Source organism: Prionailurus bengalensis, chromosome D4 (genome assembly GCF_016509475.1).
Source record: "Prionailurus bengalensis isolate Pbe53 chromosome D4, Fcat_Pben_1.1_paternal_pri, whole genome shotgun sequence".
NCBI lineage: Eukaryota > Metazoa > Chordata > Mammalia > Carnivora > Felidae > Prionailurus > Prionailurus bengalensis.
Window position 1 is genome coordinate 74968119 of NC_057359.1, and position 25820 is coordinate 74993938.

The 25820-nt window shown below is 43.0% G+C and overlaps 1 protein-coding gene across 1 annotated transcript; it reads right to left on the bottom strand.

The window, feature by feature from the left end:
- TNFSF8 (TNF superfamily member 8) lies at positions 1–25820 on the bottom strand. Its single transcript, XM_043565411.1, has 4 exons — positions 24955–25820; positions 14495–14537; positions 2255–2326; positions 1–559 (listed from the first exon to the last, which is right to left on the bottom strand). The coding sequence occupies exons 1-4, from the start codon at positions 25147–25149 to the stop codon at positions 165–167; spliced, it is 705 nt and encodes a 234-aa protein (XP_043421346.1). The 5' UTR covers positions 25150–25820; the 3' UTR covers positions 1–164.

Below are 25820 nucleotides of genomic sequence, written 5' to 3' on the forward strand. Positions count from 1 at the left end.
ACCCTGGAGCTGTATCTTCCCAAGAGACAAGAAGGAGAAGCGTGTTATTTAATACCCTTTGTGGTTTTAGTCTTGGTCTTGAGTTTTCTTTTTGCCCAACTGTTTGATGGATGAATACTGTATGGTAGAGAGTTGCTTTCTTCCTGAAGGCCAGGAGAAATGGTTCAGTCTAAACTACTATATAAGAAGATGGACAACACATTCTCAAGAGGAAAGGTGTTTGTATCCACATACTGGAATTTATCCACTTTGACTGATATGGTGGTATTGACCTGCAGATGCTCCAGCAAGAACTGAGAGAGATTTTGGTATATGTTTTTGTTTTGCACTCCAGATTCACACACCGTCACCAGCGCCTGCTTTTTGACATCTTTGTTGATGAGAAGCTCCAACTTTAGGTCAACAGAATGTTCTGGGCATTTCACGAGAAATTGCAGTTGGCAAATGATGAAGTACCAACCTGGGAACTGGATTACCAGATTCCCATCCTGATAGCTGACTCCATGGACAATGCCATCTTTGTTCCAAGACAACTTGGATTTGTTTATATGCTTTGACACTAGAAAGAGAAGGATAAGAAGACAGAATTATTGGGCATATTTCAGGGGCAGATTGGAAATGTGAAGTTTTTATTCAAGGTTTCCCATCTGAGACTCGTGTTTTCTATAGTATTGCCTGCTGTTCCAACCATCTGGAATATCTTACATGTTACTCATCCTAGGCACTGCTTAACATTCAAGGGACAGGTGCAAAACACCCCTCTTCCTTTTTCTCTAATGCTTAAAGCTGAAGGGTCAGAACATACATGGTAATGGACTGCTACCTCTTATAGAATCATTTTCCACTTAATTATATATTATATTATATTATATTACATTATATTATTATTATTACTATCTTTCCCTCTTGAGACTGCGAGCTCTTGTACTGTATTCCCCCATAAGTTCTGGACCATCATGTTGATTTATTCAATCAATCAATGAATGCTTCATCAATAAGGGAGTACTATTTGGTAGACATTGCATAAAGTATCTGAGATATGATATTTAGTTTTTTTCAATTTAGTAACCAATTTAGGCATCGAGTGTCCAGCAGAACTGCAGTCTGTTGATTTTCATATTAAGATGTGTCCTTAACAACTCATTGTCTGAATTTTTTAAAGTAGTCCTCTCTTTAAAAGGGCAGCCAAACATAATTGTATAGATCACACAAGTGTACAATAAAGAGCTCTTCCCAGCTGGGATTTATAGAAAAGCAGACGATGTGGCAGACATTTTCGTGTGGAAAGCCAAGTCTCTCTGAGTCCTAACAAGTGAAAATCAGCACTGATTAGTCAGGGTGCCTTTCAGAACTGGAAAGCTGGCATTCGTTTTAATTGCCTTCCCTTTAGACCTCATTGCGATTCAACTGAAGAGTGAGAACTAATCTAGCTGCAAAATTGAATTTTTAAAATGGGCAGAATGGCTATTCAGAGAATCTTGGCCATCCTCTCCATATCTCAGCTTTCGCAGTGTAAGTGCCTTGTATTGTTTCCTTTATAAGGGGCCTCTTACCTGATGCATGCTGCAATATGCAAATAGGCTATGTGCCAGCATGTTCATTAAGCTGTCAATCGGGGGACAAGGCAATTTTGTGGTTCCCTTGTGAATAACTTGACAGAGACAAAGACTAAAAGCCTGCTTCTCTTTCATGAGGAAAAGTACTGTACACTTGGCCCAAAACTTGTATGTGGCTGAATAGAGAGAGAGCATGGGGGTGGGACACAAATGCCTTCAGAGACCAGGTTGGTAATGCAAAATTGGGAAGGAGGCTGAGGAAGGAAGAGTCTTGTGAGTTCTCCCCTTTACCCCTAAGGCCTTTTTAAAATATATTTTTTTAAATGTACATTTATTTATTTGAGAGAGAGAGAGAGAGTGAGCAGGGAAGGGGCAGATGGGGAGGGAGAGAGAGAATCCCAGGTAGGCTCTGCACTGTCAGTGCGTAGAGCCCGATACAGGACTCGACCTCATGAATAGTGAGATCATGACCTGAGTGGAGGCCAAGAGTCAGATGCTCAACTGACTGAGCCACCCAGGTTCCTCTCCCCCTAAGGCTTTTAAAATCAAATTATAAAAAATAGCATGCAGGCTATAGACCATATCTGCAGGTCACATTTAGCCATGGGCTTCTACTTGTGACCTCTGGGTTAGAGGTTTCAGAAAGGCCACAGGAAGTGGCCCTCATATGGATGGAGTTCCTAGATTCAGTTACTGACCTTGGAGGTAGGCCCATGACTTCTTGAATGGAGCCTTTTCCAGTATACATGAGATGTCTTCTGAGCAATTTCCTAAAAATAAGGAGATCACACATTAAATGTCTTACTCTACTCTGGGAACTGGAGACACCAGATCTTTTTTCATGACCCTTTGATAGAGACAATTAGTATTCTGTTTCCATTTGGAGGTCTAAAAGGAAACCTGTTTATCATTTTTGCCACCAAGTATCTTAAGGTTATTTTCAATTGGTTGCTTCCACTTGGACATTTACAAAAGACTGGAAATTGGGGGAAGAAAACTAATGACCTGAATTCCCCTAAGTGCCAGGTGCCATTCCTGTCGGTTTACATACTTCAATTCACTTAATCTTTGTAGCAACTCTATTAGAGTGGTATTATTAAGTCCCTTTTACAGATGGAAAAAAGCCTAGGGACCAGACAGATTAAGCACATTGTCCCACACCACTCAGTCAGGCAGGGATGGTCAGAATGATAAGACTGATAGTAATTACTGCTATCCTTCTTTTGAGAGTGCACCAGATACTGGTCTGTGTACTTTTATATATTTCTGCTGATGTAATTCTCAGAATAACTCTGCAAGATTGATCCTGATGCCTAGACATAGTCAATGATACAAGGTCAAGGAGGTTAGTGATAACGTTGAGATTTATCCCCATGTTTGATTCCAGAGACCAGGTTTCCTCCTCAAAATCATTTGCTGGACAGTGGCAATAAACACATTCTTGTGCTCAATTTTAAGAGGATATAGGATTAAAGAGATCTAAGCAGGAAGCCTGCTATCTGGAGTTTCCTTGGCAGGGGAAAATGACAGTGTTTATGTCATCTTGGTATTTAAGAAATAAAAATATTTTTAATATATTCACTGGTGATGCTGGCTTAGCAGCTTCTTATTATAGAAACTATTTTATATGCAAAGAACCAAGTTATACATTTCCTGCAATGACTCATGAATTCGACGTACTCTGTGTAAATTCCTTCTTGTCTTTGGATCTTGGTTTCCCATCTATAAATCTGGGAGATCTAAGCCCTGACACTGACCTCTTTTTGATGGTGTCTCTGGAGTGACCATTCATTCTGTCCATCAGAGACTAGATAGCCATGGGCCGGTTCAGTTGAAGCAGTCATACCCTGATGTGTTTGCTCCCTGGATCTCTGATTGGTATCTGTTGGGCTCACAATCTTTCAGGTTTCCCTCTCTGCCCCAGGCTTGAGGAAATCCCTTCTGGCCTCCTCATTTCCCCATGGAGCCTTGGAAAAGTTGAAAGTTAAGTGAAGAGTTCCCTCTGCTGTCTGAACAAGCTCACTGCCAACAACAACTCCCCCCTACCCTCACCCCTGCCACATCACCACAACCTCCAGAAAAGCAGGGAACAGTTTTCATCCTTGTCTGCCCTCAACCCATAAAGATGCTCTGGCCCAAAGGTCTCCTTGGTGATGAGGACTGGTAGGCCAGCTGCCATTCTTTTGATCCCACCTCTTACCTGTTTCCACCACAGCCCACACTCTTGAGGTGTTAGAATCAAAATTACAATGTGAGGCCTGCTTATTTTCTAATGAACTGTGAATGGTGTTAAGGGTCCCTCTGGCCAGTATGTGGAACATCAAGTCAGAAAAAGTTGCAGTGAGGCATACCTGCCTGTGTCTCTTCTCTGCTTGAATCCCTTTCTGACTTTGCTGTGCCTGCAGGATCAGGGCCAAGATCCTCCACAGGAGTTCATGGTTCCTAGCATTCTGTCCCTACTGCATTTTCCAGTCTCACACCCCACCTTCCCTCTTTCCCTCAGACTCTCAATCCCAGTAGCAGTAGTAGACAAAATAACAGCTAGTACAAAATGAGTGCTGGCTATTTTCCAGGTACTCTGCTAAGTGTGTTACATTCTGTCTTTCACTTACTTCTCACCACCACCCCATGAGAAAGGTACTACAATGATTTCTGTCCCGTATACAAGGAATCCAAGGCTTTAAAAGGTTAATGACTTGTTCACATTTGCACAGCTAGTCAGTGGTGGAGTGAGATTCAAACCTAGGCTGTCTGACTCTAACACCCAGGTAGATCGTTGATGACCGTACTGGTTAATTTGCCTCATCACCTGGAATCTCCCTTCACTGGAGTTTTACTCCTTATTTAATGCATAGCCTGGAAGTCATCTCTGACCTTCCCTGTTTGCCTATTTGCCTCCTCCATTAGACTGTGAACCCTCAGGGCAGAGACAGCTACTTATATATCCCCACTGCTCACCCCGAAGATGCTCTGTAAATGTTTGTTGAATTGAGTCATCTACTCTGTCCCTCTTACTTCCCTCCATGGATATCAGGTGAGTTCTGGCATGAGTGAGGTGAATGGGGATGCTTGGCTTGCTTTCCCCTTGGGGCTGGAATACCAACCTCATTCTCCCATAGTTCTTCAGGTGAGCTTAGATTAAATGGGAGGATAGAGACTCATTAAAAGACTCATGCCCTGGGTTTGGGCTGAGGCCAACACACATCATGAGAATCAGAATTACAAAAACAGGCTCTGCTCATTGGTCAGAGGCCCCCTGACATCATGTCACTTGCGGTGGCATCTATCAGGGAAACTTCTGTAAACAAGTGGCTGGAGAAGTACAAGTCTGGGCTGGCCTCTCACACATGCACGTTCTGTTTTTCCTTTCCCCTTCAGTCTTTGTGTGTTTGGTTGGTTGACCTCAGCTGTAATTCTGAGAAACCCAAGGATGGAAAAAAAACACACACACCTCATTCTGAAGCATTTGCATTTCCTGAAGTCAAAAGGCAAGGTGTATTTTAGTTTTTCTTTACGAATCTTTTACATGGCTTCCAACAAAAGGAAAAACATAGGCAACCCTCTTCAAGATTGGCATTGCTGGAGCCACCTGAATAAGGGGACTGGGAACAGGACACTGGGGAAGCTGTTGGTGGAAGGGGATTTTGAATGTGGAGAGGAGCCCAGAGGAAGGCAGCTCTTGGCCTTTTACATCTGATAGGCTGTCAGCAGGAAGGCAGTGCAGCCTGCTCTGTGGGGGCCCAAACACTAAGGCTCCATGTGGAAGTTTGAAGAGATGATGCACTTGGCTAACAACAAACACTGTCCTTGTCCCTATTTCTCAGATAAGGCTATGGGAAGACCTTCTCTAAAGACACACACATCACATTGTAAATCACAGGGCTGGTAGCTCAAATATGTGACCAGTTAGTGCTATTCAAAGACATGTTGGGCTGATTTGAGGGTCATGAGTGTCTTGTCAAGAGCCAAATGGACATTTCATGGGTCACCAGCCATGTGTCACCTTATGAGTCCATGATATGACTTTCTGTTTTGATTATGAAGACAAGAAGGAGTGACTTACAAACAGGTGGTGTTTCCTGTAGTGGGAACCCTGTGATATCCCTGGAATTTTGAATGCTGAGAGAACACACCACTGTTTCATTTATTTCCTAGATGAATGTGATGTCTGGAGGGGTTTCGTGTGAAGAACTGACCACTCGGGTCGGAGAAATGAGAATTGTCTGTAAGTCATGGCTGAGTTGATGACCTGGGAGTTAGAATCTTGGAATTTCCTCTCTTTGGGCTCTACTGTCCTTAGCTAAGTGAAGAGCAGTATGGGTTTGATGATCTAGAAGGGCCCTTCTAGTTTATCCTTGCAAACTGTGTAGACTCTGCTATGCATGGCCAGGCTTGCTGCAGCAGGGAGAAATTCAGTCCCAGTTTTGGCTGTCTGTCTTTGTGGGCATGTTGCTCTACCCCATACAGGCAGCTATGTTCACACATTTAGATTTCCAAACACCTGCAGTGGTAGAACAGAACATTTCAGGTCTGGGTACAATCTTAAGTTATATACAGCCAGGATCTGTAAGGATTTGCGTGGTTTGTAAAAATACAAGTTCCTTGAGAGGTCACTTGGTCCAGGCTTGGTAATCATATAATACATGTGTTCCACAATGTCACTCCCATGGCACACTTGTCCTAGGTCACTCCTTGAGTTAATTACAGAGGCAGAACCAGAGCCTGAGCATCTTACTCTTTCTGTGGAGCATTCCCTCTTTCAAACAACTTAAGCACTCTGTAAATTTTTCTGAAGACCAAGGCCTTTAGATGGGCAAGATTTATAAGCCCAAGCTTGGCCTCCTCCAGGATCATGGAACTTTTCTGGACATTGTTTGGAAGCCTGGAGAGAAGTAAGTGCCAATGAAACCCTCTAGGCTAGTTTCACAGAAGACAGAGCTAGGGAGACAGAGATGTTGCTTAAGGTGGTTGAAAGGATCATGTTCTAGAAATCAGAATAATGGCAGCCTAAAGACTGGCCCACCCCCCCCCCCCCCCCTTGAGATCTCAAAATGTCGGACTTGAAAGGGCCATTTGATGCCAACTTAACCAAGACCCTAGTTCTATGACTGGGGTCATTGAACCCAGAGGAACTGAGGGTCTGGCCCAAGATGTCACCATAGATTAGTGGCAGAGCTGAGTCCAGAGCACAAGTCTCCTTACTCCTAGTCTAGGGCTATGTCCTCTGTTTATATGTCTTTCCATGGAAGAGTGAGGGTTAAATGTAGGAAGAAGTGGGTTTGCAGCCACCATACACACTGGACTAAAACTGAGGAAAAAGCTGGAGGTACTGGGAAAAGAGCACTGATGAGCTCCCTCTTGCAGAGGAATGCCAACAGATGCCTTCAGGCCCATGTGCTGAACCCTGCCAAGCCATAAGTCAAAAGTCTTGATGAGGCTTCCATCAAGATGTAACAAAGCCCAAGGTGGAAAAAGAAACCATGCCAACCATTCCAGCCAGATGGTATGTGGTCAGAGTGCCAGGCACCTTCCAGTTTGATATTAGGATGAGACAAACACAGTGCATCTCAAAAAGAGCATCTGGGCTCTGGTCAAGGCTTTTAACTGTCACCTTCCTTACTGACCCTCAGTTACTGCATCTGTAAAATCGGATGATAATCAACCCCAATGGCTGTTGCAAAGATGCAATGAGAGTCAAGTGGCCAGTGCAGCATGTGGCTTAGAGGAGACATTCAGGAAATGGTAGTCCCTTCCTCCCCTACTCCCCTTTTCCTGGTTATAGTAGACAGCTTAGCAATGCCACTTGGCAGAGTGAGCTGGCTGATGAAATGCTCATTAAAGCAAAGCTCATGGCATTAGATGGTGGATTGAAGTTTCTCAACTATGTGCATAAATGTTTGAGACCATCTGACACTTCCAGAAAAGCGTGTAGAATGCTCCTTCCATCTGTTGAAAATATTTTAAGCCTTCCAAGAAGGAGAGGCATTATCTTAATGACTGCATCTACCATGTCCTGGTAGTCCCTCCATCTGGCGGAATATCCAGGGGGGTCCCAACAGTGACATCTAGGGGAGAGTCTCTCCATTATCAGTACAATTTGGAATTGAAGTGGATCCTTAACCTATGGGTCATTTCAACTGGCTTTAACTTGACCATTTCCCTAATGCCACAAAGCCAACTAGTAGTGGAAAAGGTCCAAGATGGGTTATTTCTTAAACAGAGGACAACTAGATAACTCTGGATTTACAACATCATTTGGAGAATACTCATCCTGGCATGGCATGCTCTGTGTTAAGCCCATAAAGAGTGACCAGTAGACACAAATTGAGATCAAGCTGAAATCCATTTGAATTTCTTGACAGTTTTTTGGAATTTTGGTGTCTTTTTAATCCTGTGGCAGTATTTAAGCTAAACCTATCTGACTATCTGTGTGGGCTTGGAATTCACTTAATTTAAATGCAGGTGGAATTGATGTTATTGAGGTGTATTTAAGAAGCATCTTTAAAGTCTAGATTTTAAAAGGCAAGCTGAGAGGTGCCTGGGTGGCTCAATCAGTTGAGCCTCCGACTTTGGCTCAGGTCATGATCCTGCGGTCTGTGGGTTTGAGCCCTGTGTGAAGCTACATGCTGACAGCTCAGAGTGTGGATCCTGCTTCAGATTCTGTATCTCCTTTGCTCTCTGTCCCTCCTCTGCTCATGCCTGTCTGTCTCTCTTAAAAATAAACATTATAAAAAATATTTTTAAAGGCAAGGTGAATCTGAAGTCACATGGTGAACTCTGCTAACATTTCAAATAACTTTAAAAACATCTCCTAGCTATTCTAGATGCAGAAGTATGACAGCATACTTAGGAAGTTAGGAAGTTAGGAAGTTAGACAGCACACTTAGGAACCCAAACAGGCTTGGGTTCAAATTCTACCTCGACTACTTTACTAAGTTGTGTGGCTTTGCATAAGTCGTTCAGCTTCCTTGAATTCTCCTCAAAGTGAGAATAATTACAATCTCCCTTTAAGAATTGCTGGAAGGTCAGACGAGATAATGCATAGCCATGAGCTTGGCGTTCACCGCCCAAGGGATGCTAGGTGATGGTTGGCTCCCGTTCCCTGGTCAAGGGCTTGCGCTGCTGGACTTGTAGAAATTCAAGCCAGCACAGGTGGCATCCAGAGAGCTTGGATGGGCTATATCATCCAAGTCCTGCTTTCCCTCTCTCCTTCCTTTCTTCCCTCTATCCCTCTTTCCTTCCTTTTCTTCTTTTTCTTTCCTTTTCTCCTTCTCTGAAGTATTGGAAAGATGAGGATTTCCTCTAGATTTAGAGCCTTGCAATTTGTATGCACTAAATTCAAGTATAAATTTTAATATGTTTCTTAGTGATGTGAATATTTTCCCCTCTTCTCTCCTCTTGTTTCTACCCCTCTCCTCACCTCCCCTGGAACTCCTCTCTCCCCCCGCTCCCTTTTCTTGGTGGGAGGAGGTAGAGATTACATATAAGTTGCTTTAGCACTCTGGATTGCCTCTGTAGGATCCTATTCCACTTTATTCTGAGTGGCCCATTTTCTAGTTTATTTCTTGTAGACAGATTCCCGATCCCCATTGTCTCTGCCTTGAGAAAAAGACAGCGTAAGAGTGGGTTTTGCGTGTGTTTAAAGTAAATGGAGGAATAAATAGGATCTTTGAGGACTATGGCTATCTGAAAAGCAATTTTCCCCCTGAGCAGAAGTGCCCCATCTTGCTGTGAAAAGTTAAAACAAAACCAAACAAAAAAGTACACCACAACTGCTGAATTGGGCAATTGAGAACCAGTTCAATCTATCTGATGGAAGTAAGGTCTCTGCTGTTTTCAGTCATTCTGGGTGATGGGGGACGGTGCTGCTTCTCTACCTGCCTCTTGCTACCAGTGTGGTGTCCTGGTGTGGCTGTGACCACCTGGATCACAGAGAGCCTTATGACATCAGGGACAGCTGGGGATCGGTGAATAGCCAGCCTCCGTGATTTGGTTTCATTGCCCCCAAATGGGAGGTTTTTATTGTTTCTGTGGGTGGGTTTACTAGGTACAATTAAAGAGCCAAACTTACTTCATTCTTTTTTTAAGGCCCACACTTTCTTTTTAGCAGAGGGAATGGGGAGGAGGGTAGTCTGCCAAGCCATGTAAAATTGTAAGTTGTTAGAATGGTAAATAGTCAATTTGTCTAATCCCAGCAATGTCACCCTCAAAGTAAAATCCATGCCAGGGTCAGGTCATCTGGCTCTCTCCCCTCACTCCTGATATTTTCAACAACAGGAAACTCCAGCTCCCAAGAGGGAAAGTGTGTTGCTTCAAGTCCCCGGACTGGAATGTGGGTATTCCAAAGCCCAACCCTGTTCTCTGTCTTTGCCCATCTCCAGCTGGGGACAGGATTAAGGAGAGGGTATTCAGATGAGGGTGGGGAAGGCGCTAAAGGGGCTGTCAAGACCCACACGTGGTATATCCACTGTTTCCCCTTCCTCAGGGCCCCTAGGAACCTCTGGATATGAGGGGCCCATGACACTCACAGGAGAGGCCAACTTCTAACTGGAGGGTGTGGGGAGGGAAGGAATCCTCTGGGTCCCATATCATCTCAGCCACAAAGCTAGGGGTTCAATATGGCTTGTAGATTCCCTGTCATGGGCTCTGTATGTCCCCCACCACTCCAGAGCTCCATAACAAGAGAACAAACAGCTGTGGGAACAGGTGCCAAGGAAGCCATAGTATTGGAAGGGAGCCCAACCTTAGAGAACTGGTGGGGCACCGGAAGGAAGCACAGTGATGTTCTACTAAGCATCTGGCAATGTAATCCTGCGTAAGCAAAAGTGCAAGGTGAGGCAGCCTGGATTTTGAGGTCTTGCCCCACTCCTCACTAGCTGTGCAATCTTAGGCAAGTGAGTAAACCGCTCTGCTCCAGATTCCATCCCTATAAAACAGGCATAGTAACATCCTTGGGGCATGTTGTGAGGACCGCCTGGTGAGTGGTGAAACACTCAGCCCTGTGCTTGGCACAAGGTGGGTGCCCCATCAGTGTCCACTGTTTTCACTCTGCCAGAGCCTCCTATGTATGTAGTGTGGGAATAAAAGAAAAACTGGTTGAAAAGTTGTCTACAGAATTTCTCTGGTGTGGAAAGAACTGTCACTTATATGTTGGGATATTGGGAAAGCCTGTGGCTGATACCAAGGTATCCAAAAACATTCTATAAAATAAAGGCAGAGTTTGTGAGGAGAAAAGGGGAGGGTGGAAGTGAAAACAGGAGGAAAAAACAGAAGTAAAGAAGGTTAGTACACAGGTGGTGGAGGGCTGAACCCCAGGGCGGGAAGCTGTCCCTTGAGAAATTCCCAGTGGCTGGAGTGGCAGAGGTCTTACAAGAACAGAGGCACCTAGTACTCAATGTGCATCATCTCTGTGATGGAAAGCACTGCCCCACCAACTTCTCTGTGTACCCTAAATGGTGTGGCAAACATAGTTATCCACAGAGGTGGGGTGCTGTTGGAACGGAAGGCAAAGGTGCCTGTGTTGTGATTTGGGCAAATATGCCACATTACATGAGCATGTGTGAGATTCAAAATGTGGCAGGAGCAGAAAATTGGAACAAGAAATGAGGAGAAAAAGCCCAGAAGCCCAGGGCTCTCCCCAGAGCCCTACCTTGGTTCCTTACCCTAGTGAGATGGGACAGAGTAATTTTATTTGGGGATGAAAGAACAGAGTGGACTCTGTGTCCAAAGGACATAGGCCCAGCCAGGGGACAGACAAGGGTCGTGTTTGCTGTCCCATGTCACCCTCTTGGTGGCTCTGTGTGTGGTTTCTTATTAACTATTTTCTAGATGAGAGGAGAAGGATGTGGGGCAAGGTTCTCCTCCCTGTGCTCTTCCTGGCCCACAGGAATGGGGCTTCCTGCTGAACCCCCAGAATGGTCCACTGTGTCCTAAGCACAGTGGAATCAGTGTGAGCTGGAACTCTGCTAGTGACCAATCTCCTGACTGGAATGGGAAGCTTGTGTTGGGACTCAGAAATCCCTTCATTACAAAGAGGCTTGATTTCCTGTGGTTAATCTGCAGCTAAGTGTCACTGTGTGTTAAGGTACCTTAGCCCTGCTTCCTAGGCTCTGGGCTGCTGCTGGTTTCCTGCTCATGATGTATGATTTGCATTAGCCGGCAGAGGGCATTCTGGAAAGTGTCTAGCTTCTGCCGTTGTCCACCCCAGTGACAAACCACATGCTACTTCTGGAGCTTCCTTCTAGGGGTTTCTGGGAGATGGCTCCCCCCTGCTGGATGTCTTGCAATGGCTTTTCAAAAGGAGAAAAGTGCTGCTTGTATCTGTTTAAGAGAGGCTTATTGGGGAAAGGAGGTTGTGGCTACAGATTTCCTCAAGATTATTGTTAGACTTTTTTTTTTCTTCTATATTTATATACTGAATCAAAGCATCATGAAGTGTCAAAGCTGGAACGACCCATTAATTTCATTTTAGCACATAGATACACAGAGATACACACATTTTAGCACACAGATGCCCAGAGACACACAGACTGTTGGGATGAAAATCAGTTCTGGAGCCCAAGTAATATGCTTTCCACCTCACCCTACTACTGTGTCTACAGTCTGCCAAGTGAAGAGAAATGTAGATGTGCATTATAAATAGGAGACAGCCAGGGACCACACATAGCTGGTCACTAACATTTCATGGCCAAAGCACATCATACAGGGAACACAGAAGAGTCCTGGATTCTGATCCCTGCTCTGCCATCAGCTCCTTGGATGACCTTAAGTGAGTCACCTTGATGGCTTGGACCTCAGCTTCTCACCTGCAATATAGAAATACTAACCCCCGTGTGGTTTGCTCACAGGAGTGAGGCTAAGTCAATCCAGGGGAGGCATGGGAAGATCTTTAACAAAAGTTTCATAGCCCTGGTGGGGATTATTATTATCATTTCTAAAATCTGGTTGCAGAAATATGGAATTGTCAGCTGAGGGTGGTTTTGGATTAGTGTATATTCTGACACAGTGATGGCTAAGATAAGAAGGGATTTGGTAAGTGACCTAGTTCATGGCTCCCACAATTTTGTGTTTCATGGACTAAAGAATATTACCCCCAAATGAAAATTCAGTGACCAGTGTAGAGTAGACAGCTTTTGATTTTGTCTATTGTGCCCACTAAAACAAAACAAAATAACTCAACTTGCATCCATATCAGCTTCGTATTGTATAAGAAAGAACATTTTAATGCTTTAGGGAAGGATGTACTCTTAGAGAAAATAGTGCCCCTTACATTAAAAATAGTTGGCTATGATAAAAAGGAGCTACCTTGTCCTTCTTCTTCCTATTTCACTCTGGACTGGTGAAAAACATCATAGGGACAAAACCAGCAGTTAGAGCCCCCTGTGCTTGGCAAACCCATGATGGGCAGTGCTCTACAGGTACAGAAACCAAGGTCCAGAATGGTTGAGGTCCCATTGCCTAATCAATACTATCCTCATCATTGAAGTATGTTCCTGTTACAGATGACTTCTCTCTCTCAAGAAATGAGAAGTTCTAGTCTTCCTTAGAGGATCCGGGTAGATGTGGTGGTGGGGTGGTGGGAGCAGAGAAGGAAAAATGACACTGAGTCAGTGTGCCTGTTTTTTTTTTTTTTGGCAAGGTTCCATGAGAGCATGCATTACATGTTCTGATGCTAAAGCCTGTGCTGTTTCCGTAACAGGGTCTGTGGGTCAAATCCAGCCTAGCACCTCATTCTGTAAATAAAGTTTTATGGCCCCACAGCTCTCTGCTCATTTGTACAGTCTATGGCTGCTTCTGCACTACAGAGGCAATAGGCGAGTTGTGGTCACTTGCGAAGTAATTCCAGCCAAAGTTAACTTATTGTTGACAAAGCTATAATTATTAGTCTTCCTTGAAAGGTCCAGAATGCTTGTCTGTTTGGGGCACTTGCTTCTATTGTCTAAATTTCTCTGTGACAGATAGAAGGAAGGGCATGACTGAGGCATCCTAAACCAAACTCCTAGTGGGATGGTGTTGGGATTTTGGGCTGCGTTCACGCCCTTGTGTTCTCTCATCCCACGATGCTCTGCTGTCTCTAGCTGGGTGCCTATGTTGTCCCACCCTTTCTCTTTTACCTTTTTTTTCTGATCTGTCTGGTTATCCAGCTGTAGTTACTATCTAGGTTCTAGAGTTTACAGAACTGAGATGGGTTCATGTTCTGGGGTGGATAAAACATTGGATGAAAGATGAGGACATCGGGGTTCTGGGTTTGGCTCCAAATGACCTTGGATATGACACTTCACAGAGTCTTACTTTTCCTCTTCTGTGCAAGCAAAATGTTTGCCTGATGATCTCAAAGCTTTTCATCCTCAGTGTTAAGCTAACTCTGGGACTCATAGAGACAATGCATTGATTAGTGACTTCAATGATAGGAAACATATGGGGTGAGGAGAAAGTTTATTTTTACAATCCTACCTTCATTATGCATTTTGGCTACTACCAGTTATTTAATGATTACTATATGCCAGTAGCCACCACAAGCAATTTATGGATGAGATCTGATTGGCTTCTCTAATACTTTCATGAGGTAGATATTATTATTCCCATTTTATAGATGAAAAGCTAAGGTTCCCAGTGAGATGTAGAGCCAAGATCCATACCCACACTTGTCTGAGTCCAGATATCAAGCTCTTAACACAACACTGCTTTGCATTCCTATCCATGTCCACGAGATAATCTAGGTCACTGGTAGAACTTTCATTAGTGGGAGAGCTGTAGGCACCAGACTGCCAGAGGCTGCTAGGATGAATCCAGATGCACCAGCTCAGATCTGAGCAGCCTCCACCTTTGTCTCCACCCACTTTTCTGTTGGGCAATATTATGATGCTTCTGGTTGTTACTCCACTATGATGTCACATGGATGATTCACTACACATTTACTCCTAATTCCAAGGTCTTACCTCCTTTAAGGGGGAATTTTCCAGGTGGGTTGGGAATGGAATCCTGGAAGAGAAGAAAGAAAAAGAGAGGCAGTGTGAGATTGTCATTCAATGGAAAGAACTTATCTTTTTCTTTTCCGTTCTGGTCCTCAAAGTGCTGTGCAATTTAGAATTTGTGTTCCACTTGACTCTTGAGTTAAAAAAATTAATTCACAGGCCTAATTTACATTGAAAACTCACCCATTTGCTTGATAGCTTGCCTACTAGAAACACAAGGTGAGGCCAGGGTTTACTGTCTACATTTCACAGGTGAGGAAGTCAGGGCTGAGCAGGGTAAAATGAAAAGTTTATGGCAGGTCAGGATCCAGAATCTGTAACTCATCACCCTGTCCAGGGCTTTTGTTTTCACCTCTGCATTTGATATTTTCCCCCCTTTGGTCAATAAAAGAACAAGCAAGTCTAATGTATAAATACATGTGGGTTTTTTTCCGTATTTGATTCACCAAATAGTGAAAGTATGCTGTAAACATACCTAGGAAGGTACATCTCTATATTTCCTGTGGTTGGAAATTCTGAATTAATTGAATGTTTATATGCCAAGCATTGTGATGATACCATAAATAATTAAATTGGTTCCCTGCCCTCATGACTTTATTATAAATTTATACATGATTATAATATCCAAATATTTATAATGATAGAACAAAGCAAACACATAGGAATATTATATATTTATAAATTCACATTATATTTTGGATTATTTATTGTATAATAAACATAAATATATACATAAATATTTATACAGGTAAGTAAGAGGTTGATAGAAGCAGGTTGTGTTCTGAAGGAGGGGCCTCCAACCTGGGGGAATGGAGGGAATGATAGGGAGTTCTTGTTGGGGTGCTCTGAGCAAGCAGAGAACAGAAGCAGAGGGGCAAAATTTTTCACCCCTAATAAATTCCTTAGAGACTGACATTCCCACCCTAGGCTCTCTCCCCGCCCCTCTCACCCATGGAGCCACACCTCAGGTGTCTTGCCAAGAAGGTATAAGGTATCTTATTTCTCTTTTGAACTGTCAGGGTGGGGGTCTCCTGTAGTGCACTGGACTGAAATATTAATACAGACCTACAGAAGTGTGACATTGACATGGGTGAAAATAACTCCCCAACCTTGTCCAGAGCAAGAAGTTAGCAGCTGTGCACATCTTACTTCCTTAGTGTTCTGTCTGAACAGCTAGGACTATCTGGAGTTTGCCTTTCATTCCATCATTTCCCTGGAGGTGCTGTCCTTTGCCTTCCACTGATGGCTCATTTTCTGATACATGGATCTCTTCTCCATTCCAAGTGGGTTGTAGTGAGTGGAGGAAGACTCCTGAAGGCAAAGCCCTGGCATAGCCCTTATTTGGAGACGGCAGAAGTCAGTGTAAACTTTTGGGCTTCAGCTTTTCAGGGCAAAGGAAGTGAACTTGGCTTGGAATAGCCTTCCTTCTCGGCTCTAATAGTCTATTATTTTAGTGCTTTAGTTGAAAGCTCTTAACCTAAGTAACAATAGTACATTTGTGGTCTCTCATAAATTATGCGTTCAGTTCATAGGAAAACCTGACATCACAAAATTCCCCTCTGTTGCCTCTTCAAGGTTGCAAATAACATTTCGAAATCTAATGAACAGCCAATTTACTACCAAGCATGTTCATTAATTAGTGTGATGTGCAAATGCACAAAGAAGAACATCTACATTGAAATGCAATGCTAAGATAGTTGAATTTCTTGGCCATCCAGGAAAGTATCCAGGGACAGTGAGAGAAGACTGGCATAGTAGAACCATTGGGGCCATTTCCAGACTCTGCGAGTAGTCCGGGAAATACCAGAGAGTCATACATTCAGCACATGTTGAATGAACACCTGATCTGGTGTGTGCCAGGAACTATGTTAGTCACTTGAAGACATCCTGTGGATTTTATGGCTTAGTCATTAAAGCAGTCACTTAAAATATCCAAATAAATGTATAACTGAACTGCAAGTTGAGGCAAGGGCTGTGAAGGAAGAGTGTTTCAAGATAACCCTTCTCAAACTTTAATGAGTATGTGAATCACCTGGAGAGCTGGTTAAAATGCAGATTCTGATACAGTGGGTTTGGCTGTAGTCTGTAGTTCTGACAAACTCCCAGGTGATGCTGAGGCTCCTGATCCACAGAACACACTTCACGTACATAACAAGGTTGTAAGAGATAATATCTGGGGGGAGGACCTCATTCATATGAGGGTCAGAGGAGGCCTCTGTCTGTCATTTGAGGGCTTTCTGGTTTCCTAACTTTATGCAGGAGAATGTCAAAAATAGCACATCTTTGTATAAGAAAGAATCTTGTTGCTTAAACCTTCACCCAGGGCCGAGGGCATCCAAGATAGAAGTATGATTATTCCTATTTTGGAGGGCTCCTGGGATGAGGTCTCTATAGCTCTCCTGGCTGCCCATGGTAGAAAATATCAGAGAAGCAGAGCCAGAAGCAAACCCAGACATCTTTCAGTCCATCAAGTTAATTTAATAGAACAAGAAATTGAAATACTCATGAGTCAGAGGCAGATCTTGGGTTGAAATTTTCTGGTGTTCTTTCCACTGCCCCGAGAGAGATGCTAGCTTCAGAAGCTAAGGATGGAGATGCTCATTCTCCCCTACACTCCCCTCCCTTTAGCAATCCTTGCCGTAGAACGGCAAGGTGTAAAGAGATGGTGACTTTTATAATTTGCTGAGAGTTGTTTATGCCCTTGGCATGATCTAGTGCTGTCCACCAACTCCTCTTTGGCAAAGATGACTCTCAGTCCTAGAATTCTCTCCCAAATCTTGTCTGGTGTTCTGGGTCCTGGCTGGGGAAATGTGGCCCATCTTGCCCAGCGACTTGCCTTTCAGGTCAATAGCACATAGGCTGGACATAGACATAAGCTAATGGACCCTCCCAGGCTGTCATTCTCAGCTCCATTGAGTAGCTCAGAAAACTTTATCTCCATGGTTACCAACCAGTTACACTTCTTTCACTGTACTTCTTTCTTTGTTTCTTTTAATGTTTATTTATTTTTGAAGGAGAGAGAGACAGAGCGTGAGCAGGGGGGGAGCAGAGAGAGAGGGAGACACAGAATCCAAAGCAGGCTCCAGGCTCTGAGCTGTCATCACAGAGCCCAATGCAGGGCTCAAACCCACAAGCTGTGAGATCATGACCTGAGCCCAAATCGGACGCTCAACTGACTGAGCCACCCAGGCACCCCTCTTTCATTGTACTTCTTTAGTTTCAGACTCCAGGTATCTGATTAGTATTTCCAACAATGTTTCTGTGGACGGAGGGAGGAACGGTCATGTTTAATCTGCTTGTCCCCAGGTGAAATGACCCAATCTCAATCATGTTCCCTGCCTATGACTCTTTTTCCCTGTTTCCTTTTATTATTGTGATTAGAGGGCTAATCACCCTTTCCTTTACTGGGTTGTTGCAGACACAATAAGACACTGTATAAAAAAAATGTTGGCAAGTACTCGAAAATGATAGCTATTTTGGATCTTTTGATCCTGATGATGTGCTTAATTTGCCCCAATACCTTGAAAGGCTCATTTTTTTCATGAATAATGCTGCACAGAGGCAGGCAGATACCAAATGTGCTTTTGATTAAAGATGTCCTCTCTGATTAAAAATGCCAAGGCAACTAATTGGAATATGCTGGGGAGATTCCATATCCCCTTCTTTACTGGCCTCACATTGTCTTGTAAGATGGGCCCTGGAGATTTTTTTTCAGGAATGTCTCCTTTACTTTCAAGCAACACGAGTAAGCACTTCATGAAGGTGTTTGGTCCTCCAGGGCTAATGTTTTCCATGTGTTTTTTTCATTTGGTCTTTACCCAAGAGTTAGTGATTGATGAAGTCTTAGAGAAGTGACTTAATGATTTCAAAAGGTTCTACAAATGGTGAATAGCAGGGAAAAGAGTCAAATCAAGTGTGTTGACTCGGAAGGCAATGCTCTTTAATACCATACTATGCTGCTTTTCTAGAATAGGACAGGATGAAGCCAGGGCAGCAAATTCTCCTGAAAGTCAATGAGAAAGTAGATGGAGGTCACGGAAAGTCCTCAGGAGAAAGACAATTTTGGGAAGCAGTGTTTGTTTTGGTATGGGTAGTATAAGTGGGAACTGGACCAGAGTGGCTTAAAGCAGTGTTTTTTGCCTGAGGGATCTTGTTAAAATGCTGACTCTGGTTCTGGGATGGACCCTTAGGTTTTTCACTTTTAATAAGCTTTTAGATGATGCCAGTGCTCCTGGGCTGTGGACCACACTTTGAGTAGCAAGGGCTTAAAGACATTACTCAACAGGCAATCAGAACACCTGAGGTCTTCCTTCCCCAAGGAATGGAGAATGGCCATGGGAAGCTGGGCTCATACATGGGTTTAGGAAATCTTCCTTGTCTGCTGATGGACATAGCATCCTACTCTCTTACCTACTTCTATCCATGCTTCTTTCCAGCTACCTCTTTTTCCTGCTGTTCTCCTGTGCAGTGTGGGATGACTTCTGTTCTGGCCCTGCCACTCCTCTCCTGAAACCTGGGCTTGCCTTCCTCTGGGCTGTGCCTCTGCTCATTCTTTTGCCTCACCTGGAAAGCCCTGCCCCAGCTCCACCTGCCACCATCGTTCCAGTGGAGAGCTCTTGTTTACTGAAGAATGCCAGTTAATAAATACAGAAAGAATGATAAAATTAGGCAACCATCATTCTTCAACCCTCAGTGCATTCCCTGATTTAGACAAGGATCATCAAGGAATGCCCAAACTGCTGAGTGAAAGATATTTATAGGTCTTTAAAGTATTACCTCATAGATTACTTATTAATAAGAAGGCAAAAGGTGTTCACCAGTGGGCACCACCTTAAGGAATTAAACATCATCACCAATAATGGGACAACTTAATGTGCCTCTAGGCATGCCACAGTAAGAAGTATGTAACACTGCCTACAAACTATTGTTTATTGTACTAAAGTTTAATCTGAATGTAATTATGGCAAACACTAAGACAAATCTGAAACTTGGCCAATTCTACAAGCTTACTGGCCTGGACCCTTTGAAAAAGTCAATGTCTTGAGAAACAAACAACAAAGCACAGGGGGGATTGCTACATGATTGCTTCTCAAACTTTAGTGTGCATATGAGCTTGTTAAAAAGCAAGTTTTGATTTAGTTGGTTTAGAATGGGGCCTGAGATTCTGCATTTCCAACAAGCAGGGATCACCTGCTTGTTTAAGGGATCACCCTTTAAACAGCAATGTTCTAGAGTGAAAAAAAACATAACCAAATGTGATGTGTGACCTGAGTATGGATTTAGGATCCCCAAACAAAACAAGGCACAACTGCTGTAAAAGATATTTTTGGACAAGGGTGGGGCATTGATATATGGACTGTGCATTATTATTAGATGGTATCTCTAAGTTGACATTGACTCTCTTGGCTGTGATAATGGCATTGCAGTAAGGAGGAGATGGGTGCCGAGACATGTGTAGGTAAAAGGCCACACTGTCTGCACCTTACTGTCACACATCTAAAAAGAACACAAATAGGGCAAAATGTTAACATGGCCAATTTAGGTGAAAGGTTATATGGGTGTTAAAGAGGTTCAGCTTCCGTTCTAGCTCTTCTGCAAGCTACGCCCTCATCCCAAGCAGAAACACTTCCTCTCCTTCTATCTATGGCCTTCTGTGCCACTCTGCCCTGAACTCAAGCTCTTGGGTGTTTGGGCCACATTTAGAGAACTTCAAGGAAACCAGGGTCCTGCCCTGTCCACTTGGGTCCTCCCCTACCCAACCCTAGCACAGGGCTTGCCCCTTAGAAGATTTCCAGTGGATTTTTTTTTTCAACGTTTATTTATTTTTGGGACAGAGAGAGACAGAGCATGGACGGGGGAGGGGCAGAGAGAGAGGGAGACACAGAATCGGAAACAGGCTCCAGGCTCCGAGCCATCTCCAGTGGATTTTTTTTAATTGACAAACTGAATGCATTGGAGACAGTATCAGGGGTAGAGAGAAGCATCATGAATCATTTCAACTCATCCCTATATTGTATCTGAACATAAAAGCAAACCAAAAAACCATACCACTGCCACCAGCAATCACTACTCCTAACCAGATGCTCAGTCCACTCTTGGTGGGCAGGTAGAGTGGTTTTGGGAGGATACATTAAAAAAGAAAAGAAAAGAAAAGAAACAGGGCAGCTGGGTGGCTCAGTCTGTTAAGCACCCATCTTCAGCTCAGGTCATGATCTCGCAGTTTATGAGTTTGAGACCCACGTTGGGCTCTGTGCTGACAGCTCAGAGCTTGGAGCCTACTTCTGATTCTGTGTCTCCTTCTCTCTCTGCCCCTCCTCCCACTTGTGCACATGCTCTCTCTCTCTCTTTCTCAAAAATAAATAAAAACATTTTTAAAAATTTTTTAAAAGTATCTTTACTTATAAAGGGAAAGGAGGCAGCTACTTTCTCTTCTTTCTAGAAAGGGTCTCCTTAAAAACCTGAAGATCCTGACCCCTTGTTCTAACCTTTAGAATGTAAATAAATCACTTCGGGGACTGGATAAGTCCAGTCTCCAGGTTTATAGAGATAGCCCTTAGACTGAAGACTTCAGAACCTTTTGAAATGACACCTCTGTCAACCTTGCAGCCTATCTTCTTATATAACCTTTTGTCTCTGGAGGAGATAAGATCAATTTTATTGTTTTTTTTTTCATTTGCTTTGCTATATAAATTGTGTAACAGTTCATCCTGAGGTATGCATGTACTCTGTTGTGTTTACTTAATAATGAATCAGTTTTCAGGGCACCTAGGTGGCTCAGTCAATTAAGCGTCCAACTTCAGCTCAGCTCATGATCTCATGGTCTGTGAGTTCGAGCTCCACGTCGGGCTCTGTGCTGACAGCTCAGAGCCTGGAGCCTACTTCAGATTCTGTCTCTCTCTCTATCTCTCTGTCTCTGCATCTCTCCCACTCACACTCTGTCTCTCAAAAATGAATAAATGTTAAAAAAATTTTTTTAAAGCAGTTTTCTGTCTTCCCATATGGATGTCAATAGGTGTCTCCTTGTTGGTAGGACTTTTACTTCTTCAAGAGTATATTGGTACAATATCTTTTGAGGCTGACTGACAATATCTATTGAAGTGGAAAATACACATTCTATTCTCATCACTAGGAATTTATCCCACAGATATCCTTGCAGACGTGCACAGTGAGTAACACTTCTAGAGAAAAACATTAAGTGTCCTTCACTAGACACAGATAAAATAGATTATGAAGCAGTCATACAATAGAATACTATGTGACTCTCCCAAAGAATGAGACAGACTTTCATGTATTGGCATGGAATGATCTCCAGATAGACTGTCAAGTCAGTAAAACAAAGTGCAAAATCATGAGTCTACTATAATGACATGTGCATTTACAGATGCATGTATTTTTGGAAGGACATGGAAGAGTTTGTTAATGGTGATGATCTCATGAAAGAGGGATTGGTGGTTGGGTGGGAAGGGTGTGAGTGAGTTTTAATTTCTTTTCCATTATGTACTGTTTACTTTTCTTAAGCCATAGGAATATAATATTTTAAAATAAATATACTGGCCTAAAGATAGATTAAGAAAAGCCACCACAGGGACTTTAAAGACATTAGTAGATGGTACATTGCATAAGCAACACAAAAGCAGTAATTTTATTGGCTTTGTTCAAGCTATATCCCCACTGCTTAGAACAATGTCCCACATACGGATGATGCCCAATAAATATTTGAGACTGAAACCTAAGTTCCTTCTTTGTCTCTCCCAAGGACTTTGACCTTGGAGTTATTTGATCTTCAGTCCAAATCTCAAGGCAATCTTTGTTGGTTTTCCTACACTCCCTGTGTTTTCCCCTCTCCAACACTTTGTTCATGCTATTCCATTGGCCAGGAGTGCCCTCTCATCCCCATCCACTTCCCCAGCAGCTTTAAATATCTTAAACTAGTCTGGAACTCCAATCTCCAATTAAGTTTTTCTTAAACCTGGGAAAACACTCTGTCTCCTTAACTTGTGGTGTCATGGAAACCCTATGTGGCTACCTTCCAACACTTATTATATACTATGACTTATCTTGTTTTAAATTTTGTCTGTTCATGTGCTTCTTACCTAGAACTGTGACTTCTTAGGCCAGTGAAACCATTTTCATGGTACTCCATCACTGCCCCCATCCATCCTCACACAGAGTGCTATATAGCCATCAACCCATTCCATTTTTTGATAATTGGGATATGAGTTTAAGTTTCTTGGGTCTCTCCCATTGATTTCTTTACCAGAGGTCTCTGTTAGAATCTCTCTGTTTATCTAAGTTCTACCTTTCGTAAAGTCAGCCTGCATTCCCTCTTCCTACAAGAAGCCTTAACTCAAGGGGATAACTCTTTCTAGTTCTTGCAATAGTTAATGCTTGAATAATTTATTGAAAATGATATGTGCAAAACATTTAACACTTAATGTCACAATTAGTCTTGCAAGCCTTAGCTTTTAAGCAAGTAACTGACATCTCCCAGGCTACAAAACTACAGCACACCAAACCATACAAATAAGATTGTGAAGTGAATCTTTTCACATCCTAATGTGAGGAGTTAAGTCAAGGAAATGGATGCACAAGAAAATAAAGCTCCCAAGGGAAAAGCAGGAGCAAAGTTTCTTAGTGCTTTTGTGGCTGGCTGTATTGGCAAAGAGAATTCTGTTCTCATTAAACAATCAAGCGCAGTCTTGATTTTATCACTTTCTCAGGATGGCTTAGTTAAGACCTGTCTCCTTTCTGTTCCTGATTTTCCACATACACAAAAACGGGGCAGAAAGATCCACTCTAGTTCCTTCCTAGAAAGAATGGATTTGAATAAGGACCTTCTAGAACTCTCTCCATCTTTATATATCACCATCACCTCCAATACCTACCTTCCTTCCTTCCTCCCTTCCCTTCCCTTCCCTTCCCTTCCCTTCCCTTCCTTCCTTTCTCCCTCCTTACTTCCATTCATCCTTCCCTCCCTACTATTTAACAGTTCTAACTGCAACATTTAACTAAAAACTTCTTAAAGGCCACCTCAATTTCTTTTCTTTTCTTTTTTTTTTTTTTGGCCACTGCTATAAAATGATATACTTCTGGTTTACTTCAAGTTAGAATTACAGAAATTATATACCCTCTACCAAAAAAAATGCTCTAGAATATTTTCAAGAGTGTTATTCTTTAGCAGATGTAGATGAGCCCATTCAAGGATGAGTTTCATAAATTGTAATATTTAAATCAAATGTTGGCAATTCTGTTTTCTGTCACCTTTATGGAGAGATGAGCTTCAAAGCTTCATTTAAACTTGAAAGCTGATGACATTTGAGACACAGATACCAAAATCTTTTAAAGCTTAGTTCTTTTCATCAATCTATAAGTTATGGAACATTCAGTCTAAGACAATTGAAGGAAAACCGGAACAAATTCCGCAGGACTGTAATGAAAAATGGGAGCTATGAAGGAAGGACCAGAAACAGTCCCACTTTGGCAGGGTGTGTAGAGAGATCAGATTCTCAAATTATCAAAATTGACCTAAACTCTACTTCATTAAAAAAATTCATGAGCAACATATACCATCAATATGGTATTTTCTACAAAATGTGCACTGGCAGACTGTCTGTAAACACCGATTTCCTAAAATAAGAAGTGTCCTCCTTCATTTCTTCTGTTTTTACAACAAATCTTACCATTTCCTCCAAAGAAAGTCAATTTCTTGAGACAGTTTGCCTCTACAGTGGGTACCTATAATTGCTTGTAGTTTTAGTATTCTGAGCAGTTTCAGAGGGAACAGGTGTTAAGAACATTTCTACATTGTGTTCCTCTGCTCTGTGTTTTTTGTGACATCCTAAGTTCTTCCAAGCAGTGCTCAGGGCGAGCTTTGTCTTGTGGGCTTTAATTAGCTCTGAGGAGCTAAGCCTGGTCTTCTGTCTTGCTCCTTCCCATATGCACCTTGGCTTCTGAAACTTAGCTCCTTGTTGAGAAAGCTCTTGGCAATGGAGGAGGCCCCAGAGATCTCTGGAACATTTGCACTGAGAATATAGAACCTTACAATCTGGTCAGAAGACCTTGAAGACATGGTGACACGTTGTGCAGATCTGTTATCAGATTTCCTTATCACTTCCTTCTTTGATACGTCTCTGGCCCAGCAAAATTTAAATCTTAATTTCTTAATGCTAATAGCTCCTCTCTCTTTTTTTGGCCCATACGAGTCCGGAAAGTTTTGAGATGATGGCTGAACACATTTTCTCTTAAAAGCCAAATCATTTCTGAGAGTTTTAAGTTCCTGTTTCTTTTCACCCTCTTTCTACATGATAGATGTACTTTTCTTTTTTTCTTCTCAACTAATTTATTACTTTATCCTCAAGGCTCTCTCTCTGGGGAAAACCGAACATAAGTCAGAAAGGAAAGGGGATGAAGAGAAATCCACTTACCTTCTTCTGAACTACCAACACCATGATGGTTGCCACAGCAAAGACGAGACACAAAGCCAGCACGGTCGTGGTGAAATAGAAGTAACCACGACTCGTGGTTCCCAAATGGCTGGCGACGGAGCCTTCTGGCACATGCATGGCTGTGTCTTGAGAAGGGGCCACTCGGTTGAGTGCTTGCTGCAGCCGTGGGTCCATTCTTATATAGTCTTCCCACAGCACACCCTATCTCTCCTCATCTCATTCGGTTCTGGGCCCATCTCTGTTCCAAGAAGGATTCTCCCCCTGCATCCTGGATCATGTGACTTGGAAAAAAACCTTCACCGGCTGCCACACGAAGAAACTCTTCTCTGGGGGCGTGAGGCGAAAGGCGGCAGCAAGGGTAGGGGAGAGGCTCATTTTTCATTGCCAGGGATGAATTTGAGTGCAGAGAAACTGTAGCTACAGAGAAGGTGGTTGATGTCAGAGGGCGAGTAGGAAAATGACGGTTTCCCTACTCCGGGGTGTGTGTGTGTGTGTGTGTGTGCACAAAGCAACTTCTGTTTCATTTAGACTCAGCCACAAAAGGTCTTCCTGCTTGAGAAGCTGCACATTCTCTTCAGTGAGGCCTGCAGCTCAGAAGACCTCCGCAGAAAATGTGTCTCTGCTGGGCCTCGGAGAAGCTGGAGTCCTTGGACTGGAGTATAATGACTCCAAAGGGTTCAGTTTGATCCTATCAGCTTCTCCTGAAATCTGGAAATGCTGCCAGATGTCTGGGAAGGAAGGACCCATAATAGTGGAGATTTATCCAAATGGGACAAGTCCGTGGCAGCATGAAATGTGGGGACAAGTTCAAAGAGAACAGGAATATGGAAACACTGATCTTTTAA

Excerpts from the sequence above, each read along its gene's own strand:
- TNFSF8 (XM_043565411.1), bottom strand. The coding sequence starts at position 25,149 with ATGGACCCACGGCTGCAGCAAGCACTCAACCGAGTGGCCCCTTCTCAA. Across the intron at positions 2,327-14,494 it reads AAAATTCCCCCTTAAAGGAG|GAAATTGCTCAGAAGACATC; the intron begins GTAAGACCTTGG and ends CCTTATTTTTAG. Across the intron at positions 560-2,254 it reads GTCATGGGCCTACCTCCAAG|TGTCAAAGCATATAAACAAA; the intron begins GTCAGTAACTGA and ends TTCTCTTTCTAG.